Here is a 13065-nt window from a genome sequence, read left to right on the forward strand (position 1 = left end):
TGTACTACTAAAATGAAGTTTTGATGAAACGTGATTAACTAATTGGAACCAAATTCATGAAGTATTTGAGTTTTAGGTGCAAGCAGTGGATATGCCTCTTTTAAATATGGATATGTCTCCTTATTTTTATTTTTACCGTTTTTAATTGAATTATTTTTCTATTTTTTAAAGTTTCAATATAGTTAAGTCATTTCAATTTTTTAGCAAGATAATAACTCTCTCAATCTCTTTCTTACTTTATTTTCTCTTCACTTTTTTACTTTATTTATTTACCATCAACTTAACGCGTTATTCTTCCAAAAAAAATGCCTTCTTACCATTGCTTTCTATAGTTGCAAGTAAGCCACAAATCTGTCGTGTCAAGTGAATTCAAACATGAAGCCAATTTTGCTTGATATTCGGTTCCCCATTAATTATCCACTTTTGTTATCTTCATCCATCCCGCATTAATTGTTTACTTTCACTTTTTATAATAAATACTGAGTAGACTTCATATTCCACTAACCCATTCAACAATCTTTTTATTAAAATACTAATACTCCCTCCGTCCCATTAAATATACATCATTTGGATATCAGCAAAAAAGTTTTTCTGTAATATTGTAAGTTAATGAAAAGAGAGTAAAGTAAGAGAAATGAAAAAAATAGAGATACAAATATTTTCATTTTAGGAAACGTTTCATTTTTAATGAGACAATACAAAAAGAAAAATATTTTATTTTTAATGAGACAGATGAAGTATATAAAAATGAGACTTACATTCCACTAACCTTTTCAACTCACTTTTCTTTATGTTTCTTAAAACCCATGCTGAAACCAAAGAGGACAATTATTAAGGGGCGAGGGAGTATATCTTTTTATTAGTGAGGTTGGTCTAATTTCATGAAGAATACAATTAGTTGCAGAGGGATTATATATACACAAATATATGGTCGATTCGGTGACAGACCGGACCAAACCAAACCGAACCGAAACCCATCAGTTCAATTGGTTTTCTGGTGCGTGTCAATTTCCGAACACCACGAGGCTAATGCGATGTTAAGAAGCATACATCTATGAATGCATGGATTCTTCAGACGCCGATAATAGAGTAAAAAGTGACAAATTGACAAGTTAATCAAAAAATTACAAAGCAAAAAACGAATATGGATATAGTATGAAATTACAGGGTCAGTAATAGTATAAATGCACACTATACAGAGAGAGAGTAGTTTGAAGCTTGTCAGAAAAAATGCACTTCGCAACCAACCCTTATTTCTAGAAAGAAAGGTTACCCACTGTGTTGGACCCAGTAAAGTCCATACACTCGCTATAGCAGCAGCTCCTTTTATTATTAGAAGCTTTTTGTAAAACGCAAAAATCTTGATTTAACATAAAGAACACTGCGTCGGCAGTTTTTTAATTGCAGATGTTGGTTTTGCAGTATTCTTCAAGGACCTTAAAAATCGAGTGTTGGATAAAGACCAGAAGACACAGAACTGCGTCCACTGCCATTGGTTTCTGGATAATAAGGATAGTGCAGCTCACCGGAATGCGATGACTTCCGTGACTTGGAGTGTTTAGGTGATGCACCGTATAAATCGGTGGAACCACTGCTGGTGTTGTATACAGATGAGGTTGGAAGCCCATGGATCTTTGGAAGACCTGTTGTATCATTACTCAAGCTGTAGCCCCTCTCAATTGTCTCGGCTTCAAGTGGCAGTTCATCCAATGTCTACAACACCCAAAAAACAAAAACGCAGGTATTATTTACCAGCAACACAACTTTGTTCAGAAATTACAGTGCCCGTGGGAAAAAAATAGGAGGAAAATCTGCGACCCCAAATGTATCACTACTTCCTCGTGCATACTAACTAGGCAACTACGAAAAGTTGATTATAAGTCCAGAGTCATAAGGTTTTACAACGTAGCCTTGACAAAACAGGGATATGCATCATCCCAAATTTATGTTCAAGGGCCTAATCAACTTCAAAGCTTGAATTTTTGTCAGCTAGTTGAAAAGGTGAAAAGGGATTGGTGGGTGGGGACTGGGGGTGGGGGGAGCATGGAAAAGCGTCAAATGAGAAATTGCTGATCATGCATAAAGATAGGAACATCCACTTGAATAAGGCTAGGATAGTGTCACTAACATGTAACTGAAACTTTTTCTCATGTCTACCCCAAGGTATTGACCAAACCACAAATACAAGACTTACTCTGAATGCTTGCTGCAGGACCCGAAGTGTCTCTCGGGTACGCTTCCTCTTTGTAGCCACCTCATCTGGTTCCTGTAACATTTCTTCAAACAAGTTGTCTCTGCTCAAACACAACCGAGAACACGCATCAGCTATTTGTGTTCGGGAAAGTTCAAAAGTACTTTAGACATGGGAATGAGGGGAGGAATTGCAACTGAACACGGCCATTATATTCAAATGTTTATATAACAACATCCATGCAGAATTGCTGCTAGAGGCAAATAATCAAAGGAAAGGGAAATAGAGTGTCGCTGATTTCTCATCCAGTTTTTTCTTTTGTTATAGGGTGGAAGAAAGTAATATTAACCAAAACAAAACATTGTTCGATTGGGGAGGTAATCTAGCCTGCGTTGTATCATTGTATATTTGTATGGCTTTTTCTAAACATGCTAATTTACAATTTCTTGATTCCAATAAGCCATACTTCCACCATATATTTCTAATCCTACTTTTGCTCCCCGTCATCTAAAAGTACCATATCTTGGAAACATAACATACCTGTAAAGTTTTTTTATGAAAACATTATGGAGCTCTCTTTTTGTATGGTGAACCTGCAAGAAGAAATATTCATGTGTATACTGTTATGATCAAAGAAGAACAACTTAAGATGCATATATTAAACAGGTTACAAAAGTACATGCAGTGATTAAAAAAAGAAAAGAATAATGGAACAGATGAGACTAGTGCATATACCGCAGCTGCATCTCTGATCAGATATTCAAGATATTAACTTGGGGTTTTAGTCAAAATGGACAAAAGACTGAGATTGAGTGACTGAAAAGGAATCAATATTTAGATACAAACACGCGCAATCCCATGCTCAGAATGATACATAGGTCACTTGTAATAAAACATAGATAAATTGTAACAGAAATAACAGAATACTAGAATAGTATAAGCAGAACAAAAACATTGAGGAAAAGAAATTAGAATACCAAGAAATGCATAATAGCCTTCGGTACAGAATCCTCGATGTTCTTCCGTACGATATCATAATATGATCTCAGCAACAGCTTTGTTATAACAATCTCAACAGCCTCTTGTTCTGAGTGGGTTTCCAAGGGCCTCAGTACACTAGGGGGCTTAAATAATAAAGAAGTCGGTTAGATGACAAGGAATAAAATATCTCCCAAATATAATGATTACCAAAGAGGATACCTCTTTCAAATGAATCATTGAGATACCCTGTTCCATGGTCTGAACAGGTTCAATGAATTGTTTGCTGGTTGAATGTTCTTTTGTGGTTGCACGATTATCATTGCTGCCAAAAATTGAAGATATTCCCCAAGATGAACCGACATTGTTACCTGTTTGAATATGTAACAATGTCACATCTAATAATGACAATCATTCACAAAAATTGCATGGCAAGTGGTTGATCAATTTCTATCTAGAAAGCAGGAAAAATATTCTCAAGATAGAGGAACTTGGATCTCGAAACAGAATGCAAGCCTTCAGCTTGAAACCTTTTAAAATACTTTGGTTCTTAACTTCTTATCATAAGAACCACTTCTTACAATAAGAAGTTCAACGTCATTTCCCAGCTCCTCAAATTGAAAGTCATGCTTAAGTCACACAATCTCGTACTTTCATTTCAGTGATGGAATACAAAGTGCAACTAATAAACTTCATGGACTTTTTTTTCAAAAATACAAGGAAATACAAGGAAAAATTGGTTACATACAACTAACCATTTGCAAAGGCACATAATATGCATTTTACAATGGATTTGGCAACTAAACAAATTCTAACAAATTTTGTTTGCAGTCTTATTAGAATTGGGCATATCTTCCCCTTAAAAGGCCTTGTAAAGGTAGAGAGTTATCCAAACTTATATATTGAAGGCAAGATCCTTACTAAATTGATGTGGGATATCAGTCTATGCAACAAAGATTCCAGCTGTATTGTTCTTATCCTCCAAGGGAGATGGTGTCATCAGATTTTAAGGGTTTATTCACACAGAAATTTTTCCTGAAATAAAATGGCAGATGTACCTGATGAGGAACTTTTCTCTAATTCTGCAACAGGACGAGCACCCTTTTTGCAAAGGAAAGAGCAGCAAAAAAGAAAGCAATTAATCACTTTGAAATTAAATAAATATTTGGCTCCACGGGAACTTTGGGCATCAGTACTAAACTCACCTGCTCTGGAACAATTCCATTCACTTGCCGACCAAGAATAGCACGAGACTTTAGACTTTTCTCTGAGTTTATTACTTTATCTGAATCTCCAGCATCCTGATTGATAAATGCCAACCATGAATTAGCTAACATGACATTGTTCGGAATTGGAGAAGACTGTAACTCATCAGTACAAAAACGACCTTCTGCCTTGAAACAGGTGTGGCAATCCTGGATAACTTGGTCTGTTGCACTGCTGTCTCAACAGCTTTACTCCCGCCAATAAAATTTGGATGGGAAGTATTTATATAATCCATCTATAAATAGAGTAGTTAAGTTTCAGCTATTTCCAAAAGTAAATGAAGCAAATTTTCATGAAAAAGAATATATAATCGGAAAAAAGTAAAAATCTCCTTATATTAAAAAGATTTAGTCCATTCATATCCCAAATCACAGTAGACTGGAAAAGATTAACTATCTCCTTACACTAAAAAGATTGAAATATCACAATACATTGGAAATCATTTCTTTCATAAGATCCACTACTATATTAGATTGTTTACTGTAGAAAACAGAATAACTATATTAGATTGTTTACTGTAGAAAACAGAATAACTATACTGAATCCATAAGACAGGTTCATCAATAAAAAAAGTCAGTTGACTGATAAGTAGCACAATAAAGTATATTATGTATCAAATCCTTGGGTGAGATAAAATATGAATAACCAGTATTTTTATGAGGCCAAATAAAAAGTATGACAAGGTGTGAAAAAAAGGTATACGTCCAGATGCACAATACCTCCATTTCAATTATATGACCAATCATTGTCTCTGACGGCTCAAGTCCTTCTCGCAGAAAATTACCAATAACCTCATCCATGCGCTTCCGTAGGACCGGAAATCGTTGCAATTCATTAACCATACAATGGTGGCTCATCTATAAACAGCACCCAGAGAACATGTCCAGTTAAAAAGACAAAAGGTAACAATGGGCCGATTCAAAAGGTAATTTGTATAAATATACCTTCATTAACTCGTCATATATAAATCTGGCACATTGAAGACTTGGATCCAACAAGCGAGCTATTTGTCTTCTAACAAGAACCTCAAATGGAACCTACGTGTTTGAAATTATTTGGCAAGAAAATGTTACATGGAAAGAGAAAACACAAAATGAAGGCGCTTGCAGCTTTCCCTGACCTAGAAGTATAACACAATACAAATAGAAAGGAAAGTTGGAGCAAAAACCTACATCCGGTACAAACAATGCAGATCTCGGGCCAGTTGCATTTTGAATGGCAGTACGGATGTCATCATCAGTTAAATCTTCACAAGGATCTACTTCCTGCAGAAAGAGAAAGGATTGCACTAAGCAAATAGAAGCTGGATACAAAGGAATTGAGTAGATAAAACATCCATAAGTATGACGCATTTAAACATGTTTCGTTTTTAGCCAGCATGGCTTGATCATTTTATTCTGTTGTTTGTCTGCACTAATTTGTACACATCATTATTAGCTTCCAGTTTTGACTAGTTGACAAAAAAACGAATAATCATATTCATATTTCCTTCATCTCAGAAACAAAATTCAAGATAAAATCAAACTCAAACACAACTAATTTACATATTCAATCAAACAGGAATCACAAACCTCCAAGCTTTTAACAAATATATGTTGGAAAATGTAATGGATTCTTGCTCCACCAGACAGCTCAGAAGTTGACATCTCTTCATTTTTCCCTTCTATCATGGAGGAGAATGCTGTTTTGAACAAAAAATAAACTCCTAAAGTAAGCAGCACTTACATAAATCATTTTGAGGGGAGATTCCCAGGAATGAAGCAAAAGGACAAATGTGGTCATCAATGGTGGGACAGTTTCACATTTTTCCAGTCTTAGACAAACACAAGAACAGCTTTAATTGATAATAGGGGAAAGTGGCCCTAGATGCTTCCAGGACAGCTACCATAGGTCAGATTTTTATATGATATATGGAGTTAATTTAATTATTAACCGCATAGTGCAAACAAAGAATATATGAATCAGTTTATTATGCATTAGTAAAACAGTAGTACAAGATAAATGAGCATGCATGTACTTCAGTACTTATCATGAGTGGTTGATGTGTTTATGGAATATGGAACGAGTAGAGATAAATATCTAAAATTTTAGCATGACCTCAGATAGAAAAAGGAACATTTGAGTAAATGATATTGTCAAATGTTGAATGACAAAGCTTGCCAAGAAGAGTAATATGTCCAGATGTGTGGATTATGTAATACGGAGTATTTAATAACTCTAGCTCGCATCCTCATATACAGGGACATCGAAGTTTTAAAGCAGTACTCGTGCAAAATCCCTTGATGGGGATGATTGGTGATGAGAAGTGACTGTGATAAAGGTCCAACTTTGGCGCCTTAAATGACCTACTTATCTAATAAGTTAATACAATTGAAGTCTTTACCCTCCGAATATTTTGAAAGAATGTTCAGCAGCAGTGCTCCCTGGCCAGCCTGTTCATCAAAAGAAGTGAAATATTAGGATCAAGATAATAGGCAGGATAGCACCAACAGCCAAACATATGATCATTTTACATTCATTAAGAATACAAACAAACCTTTGATTCAGTAATTTCTCCATAGCTAGCATGCTCTTTTGCAACAGTGACAAGGGCGGCACTAATGCGGGTTTTCAATCCTGGAAGAACAGTCTTAATATGTTGAACAAGAATCTGTAACAAGAACAAAGGCAATATCAAGCAAGCCGAAACTCAAAAGGTATCTGTTAGTTTTATAAAGCATCAATATCCCATGCTCTAAAGTATAGCACTAGTAGATCGCAATTTCCCTTTTTAATAAGACAGACAGCATTTGAGCATCCACGTTTCAACCAGCAAACTAAATTGCACACTGAAGGGAATGCTCTGAGCCATTTCAATGGCACATTTATGCTCATCAGTTAGGAACCCAGGTAGCACGCGTGCAAGTTGACGAGTATGTAAGTATGTAACAAAACCATGCAAGGATGAAGAAAGAAATCCAACTATGAAGAATAGAATAGATTTAGCAGTTATCCAGAAACTAAATGTTGAATAAAGATGTACTTTCAAGGATAACTATAAGAAATTTCATATAATATCTAAACAGAACACTGTCTAACATTATATACCTGGTTCAACTTCTTGGCCAATTGAGGCACCCCACAACGGTCAGCAAGATCATTGTACACCTGCAGAACATATACTTAAATCATCTAAAAAATAAGAAAGAGATCCAGAAATCAGTTCTTAAGAGAAAAGATCAAGGTCATACGGGGCGACTGCGGAAGAATTTCTCTTCTGCTACAAGTGCATCCTTGATGGTCCGCCTAGAAATAATATCCTGCATAATTAATAATCATCAAGGGCATAAGCTGCACTTGCAAAATCCATCTGGCATGTTACATACAACACCGCTCTCTCTCTCCCCCTCCTATATATAGTTCTGTTAATTGTTCTCTAATTGGGAATCTTCGGACTTGTTCACTATAAGTTCTTATTCTTATACCAACTCTAAGCTATACATCAACTAAAAATAGAGCATCTGCATTGTATTAACATATCATCAATAGTCTATAAAAAAATCTAAAGGTTTAACATTAGGAATTAAATGAACATAATGTGTAGAAACAGGTAACAACTGGTGGGTAAGAGTAAGGACAAGGAAAATTACCTCTTGACTGCGATTAACAACACCTACATAACCTAGGCGAAGTGGAATAACTTTTCCAAGCAAAAAGTTGCAAGCATCAGTACCCCTGTCCATAATGTCCAACTGAAACAACAAAGCACCACCCAGATAAGAACAAAAGCACCTAATAACTAGGTTCATTAAATCAAATTATGATGGTAAACCTCACCTTAGTAATTACACCAATTGTTCTATACCCTGCAGGTACAAACTTGAAAACATGAAATCCAGAATCCAGATAGAGTAGAAGCAAGATATCAACTCTATAGAGGACATTAAAAATGATGAGTAAATATAGAAGGTACCATCGGGGTCAGCCATTCCAGCCATTTGAAGTGCATCTGAGTTTGCTAGATCAGCATTTGCCGGTGTTACAGCCAGAATTAAGCAACTTGGACGCTTGATATATGACATTATCATTGTTCTAATGCGAGCCTCAATATCTGATGGCTGATCGCCAACAGGAACTTTAGTTAAGCCTGGTAGATCCACAAGTGCAATGTCTAGAACATTGGGGGAGAAAATCTTTAAACGGATTTGTTTGTCCGATACACCTTTGTTTGCCCCAGCTTCTCTCTCAGTTTCAGCCTAAACAATATTAATTATTAAACTGATCAAATACTGGAAAAAAGCTATACATCACACTGGAAGCTGTGAAGGCCCTACCCTCAATGTGACACAGTGACACAAATATACTGGAATCGTTAACTAAATAGAATCCATCAGAAGCTAATATTTCATATTTGTGGTTACTATTTCTACCAGAAGTTGTCCTTGCTTAGGTGAAATTATGAAATAATGAAGAAATTCAAATAGTATCAAGTCCCAGTGAAATAGTGAACTTGTAAAACATACCAGCATTGCATTATGCCTAGCAGTATCTACAGATATGCATTACTGACACGCAAGCACTAATATTAGTGTTTGCAAGAGAAAGGAATATCACTAAAAGTATTTTGTAAGTTTTAAATCTGTTCAGATTTTCCATCTTTTCACATGAGTTTAACTGTATCCCCTGAACCCTTGAAAAGTACATAAAAAAACAACTCACCATCCCTAAATATCAGTATAATGGCAATCATAATGTGGCAATGTGCTTAATTTTTAGTAATGTTCACAAATGTATTCTAGTTAATGTCAGTTGAGTTCAGTCCTGACCAGTATAAATTGTACAAACATATTTGTGCTGTTGTGCATGACAATGGCTCCATCGAATGAATGTTTTGGGCCATATTATGTTCCTAAATGTTTTCAAGATCTCCGTATCTCAATTTTAAATCAACTTGCCAACACGCTTTATGAAAAATAGTGTGATCAGACCCCAGCACCCTTCCCCGAATAATCTATGTGCTTTAAGTTTCAAGTTTAACCCAAGTACCACTAAACTATTTTTATTTTCAATAACTTAGAAGTTTGTCACTTTACAGAAACACATCTCTTCCATACATCATACAGGTGGCTTCTTCACCAAAGTAGCTTAAAATAATAGGATTAACTCTATGCTGAACAATTTTCAATATATATGCAAAGGCATTTTGCAGCACTTGATAAAACACAACATATATGAAAATCACCTGAATCTCCTTCCGAATCTCGTTGAAATCAAAGAATTTCTTCCCGTTCAAATGCAAAAACTCCCCCCACTCGTCTTCAGTCCCATCTCCCTTGCTTTTGGTCTGCACAAGCTGCAGCACGAGCGGTCGGCGCGTGCAGATGTCATTTCCGCGCGGAAGGAAATCGCGTCCAACCAGCGCCTCCAACACACTGGATTTGCCGCTGCTCTGGCTTCCCACCACCGCCACCTGCGGCAGCTCGATGGTCGACTGGCTTCCAAGCTGCGAGAAGATGTCTTGCAGCTTATTCACTATCGGTATGACTGAATGCCCTAGAGGCGCCGTCGTACCAGTACCGTTACTCGCCGCCGCCGCCGCTGCCGCTGCCGCCGACGATTGCTCTTCCGCCATGGAGTCGGCTGATTTCAATGCTGAAAAGGTGAAATATAGAGTTTAATAATTGCGTGAATTGTCAAAATTACTGGATTGTTAAGATCTGATTGGGAGATCGCGAGAGTAATAATTAGCTGAAAACCCTAGATAGGGGTGGTGGTGTGTGTGATTGGAGGTCGATGAGAGAGAGAGCGCGTTTGAATTTTGATTTAGAGAGAGAAGAATAGCAGAAATGAAATCGTGTGTATATATGCGAACGTTCTCTACCGCCTTAGATACAGAGCGATACAGAGTTTAGGTTGTTTTTAGTTATATAAACTTTTTATCTGTGAACTTTGTATCTTTTAATATTTTATATTTATTAATTATTAAGAATGTAGTCATAAGTCATAACAGGAATCAGAGTATGAAGCCAGTCGTGTTCATTTTTAATTTTATAATAACGTACAAATTCACAATTATAAAATAATCTCAAAATACTTTTATATATTTATTGATTAATGGGGTATTATTGATTTTGAAGGTTTATAATTTTTTATTATTGTGGTTTTCTGAAAAAAAATGGAGAAAGGATAATTGAAATTGAATGTGAGTCCATCTGTGGTGCAGGCTAATGAAGCAGACATTTGTGGAGCCGCATAGGTGGTGATGGCACAACACTCTCTAGCCAATTCACAATTAATGAATCCAAATATAAAATTTGAAATTGATAAATAGCTACATTCAAATTGCAAAAAATTAGCGAAATTACTAATTTTACAAATATTAAATTTTAAAATTTTCATTTGCGTGTAAAAAAATGTCTTATGGTATTGTTTAATTAGAATAAAAAAGAAAATAGAAGAAAATAAATAGTACAAGTACTTATTTGATTCAATTACGTTATTTCTAACAACATCAAATACGTCATTTGGAATGCTAACAGGACAATTAAGAAAAACTGAAACTTCATGATTAAATAGTATTATTTATTTTTCAAAAATCAGTTAAAATTTGGCCAAATTTCTTGATTTAATTGTCCATTATCCCAATTTTTTAAGAATTGACAAATGTTGTCTTGAAGTTGAGTACTAGATGTCCTGTTTTTTCGCCAGAAAATCCTGTTTTGAAGGGTGAAACTGAAAGCATCATATCACTTTCTCAAATGAGAGATTTTTGTGTCGATTTAACCTATGTGTATATGCTATGTTTGTTTTATGTAAATTTGTAGGCAGAGCAAATAGAAAATGTTGCACAAAGAGATACTATTCACTTGTATAATATGGAGTACTTACTAATTTGTAGACAAGTCAAATAAAGCTTTCAAAATTACTTATGTGTAATTCATGAATTGCGATAATTTAATTATTGTGATTTTGAAAACAATAAACCCACTACATTGGAATAGTTCAAAGGTAGACCAGATTAATTTACAACTAAAATAAAGGTTTTAAATCTAAGTAATACTCTGAATTTGATGGATTCAAATGTGAATTCAGGTCTTCCAGGCTTGCAGCCCATGTTAGTCGTGATCCAACTCTTTTGACGCCGCTTTTTAAATTTTGGCTCATGATTTTAAATTTTGGCCCATGAATAGATTGATAAAATTGGATATTCGAAATTATTTAAAATTGGAAATACATATAGGGAGTAATGTATATAGACTAATTTTGAGTAAAATTAGGGGATTCTTCAATTCGTAAGATTAAATCCCACAATTTAATTCTTAGATGTGGATAGTTTTATTTAATAACTAGTCCTAGTATCCCCTTTAATTCAAATTATTCTATAATTTAATCCTAGATTGATAATTATATGATAGTCAGTAATAACATCTTAGAAGAATAATTATATGATAGTGAGTAATACCAACATAATTCACCTTAGTGTATTTATTAACAATTAAACTTTAAGATATACTAATATTATCTAAGATGTGCGTTATATTGATAACTCATCAAAGCAATATGTTAAAAATGTCAACACGAACGCATTAAAATGTCAACACATAATATCAACATATTATATTGAAGTTCAACAAAATTATATGTTGACATTTTAATATCATCATATTGACATTTTTAATAAAGTACGTTGATGAGTTAGCAATTTAAGAAAGTTAGCAATTGATCTCACACCTATTATCTAAAAACTGATATACAAGTAGTATACTATTTGCACATTTGTTCCTCTGCTAACTAAATGAATATTTTCAAGGCTAGAGATAACATAAAACAGATAAAAATACATCTAGACGACGACGTCAAACATGCCAATGTCCTCGCAAATTATAACCAGATATCTCCATTTATATTTCTACTAGTTATCTTAAAAAATTAATGTCAATGCACATTTTTAAATTAAAACAAGAGGAATCCAATCCAAATGATTAAAAAAACTAAGGTAAGAAACAGAGAAGCGAGTCATCCACTCCGCCGCCAAGCTGCTGCCGCAGCAAGCCGAGCTCCTCCTCATAACTCCACAACAGCGACTCCAACGACTGAATCACCTCCTCATCGTGGACGTGTTTCGCCTCCGACAATCGGCGCTGCTGATTGGCTGCCATCTCGATCGAGTTCTTCTCGCGCTGCAGCCGCTGAATCATCGCCATCGCTTCCTCCGCCGCCGTGGCAGTGGCCGCCCTTTCCCTCTCCACCTCCGCGAGAGCTGCATCCGCTCTCCACCGCTCCATCTTCACCAATTTCCTCAATGCCGACACCTCCGAAGCGCAATTTCGTTTTCTCTCCGATACAGAGGCATGCTTTCCATCTGATTTTCGGTTCAATTTCGCATCGATGACCTTTTTTGATCTATCAATACCTGAAATATTAGTTGGAAACCAGAGAGAAGAGAAGAATCTGAAGCCGAAGGAAATCATCAAAAAGAGGACGAAAATCTCGGATATTTCTTTGCAATTCCACAACGCAAAAAATCCGAATCCAAAATGATAATAAGCAGAGGATAGATGATCCAGACATATTACATAATCCATTGGATCTAAAAAAAGGACTGCAGAAGAGAAGTCTACTGCAACATGAATGAGAGATATAGAAACAGA

At 35.5% G+C, this 13065-nt stretch overlaps 2 protein-coding genes across 2 annotated transcripts; both read right to left on the reverse strand.

The window, feature by feature from the left end:
- Window positions 1–1124: 1124 nt before the first annotated feature.
- LOC121744752 (dynamin-related protein 3A-like) lies at window positions 1125–10273 on the reverse strand. The gene is made up of 20 exons (XM_042138373.1): window positions 9657–10273; window positions 8388–8670; window positions 8252–8280; window positions 8065–8166; window positions 7666–7734; window positions 7523–7582; window positions 6972–7085; window positions 6819–6867; window positions 6007–6116; window positions 5608–5700; window positions 5380–5472; window positions 5155–5292; window positions 4557–4670; window positions 4375–4470; window positions 4228–4270; window positions 3392–3540; window positions 3169–3315; window positions 2732–2784; window positions 2195–2294; window positions 1125–1713 (listed from the first exon to the last, which is right to left on the reverse strand). Exons 1-20 carry the CDS (start codon window positions 10044–10046, stop codon window positions 1438–1440), a joined length of 2508 nt encoding a protein of 835 aa, XP_041994307.1. The 5' UTR covers window positions 10047–10273; the 3' UTR covers window positions 1125–1437.
- Window positions 10274–12308: 2035 nt separating this feature from the next.
- LOC121744239 (protein FLOURY 1-like) lies at window positions 12309–13044 on the reverse strand. Its single transcript, XM_042137720.1, has one exon. The coding sequence runs from the start codon at window positions 12997–12999 to the stop codon at window positions 12406–12408; it is 594 nt and encodes a 197-aa protein (XP_041993654.1). The 5' UTR covers window positions 13000–13044; the 3' UTR covers window positions 12309–12405.
- Window positions 13045–13065: the final 21 nt, after the last annotated feature.

The sequence above is a fragment of the Salvia splendens genome, chromosome 8 (genome assembly GCF_004379255.2).
Source record: "Salvia splendens isolate huo1 chromosome 8, SspV2, whole genome shotgun sequence".
NCBI classification, from domain to species: Eukaryota; Viridiplantae; Streptophyta; class Magnoliopsida; order Lamiales; family Lamiaceae; genus Salvia; species Salvia splendens.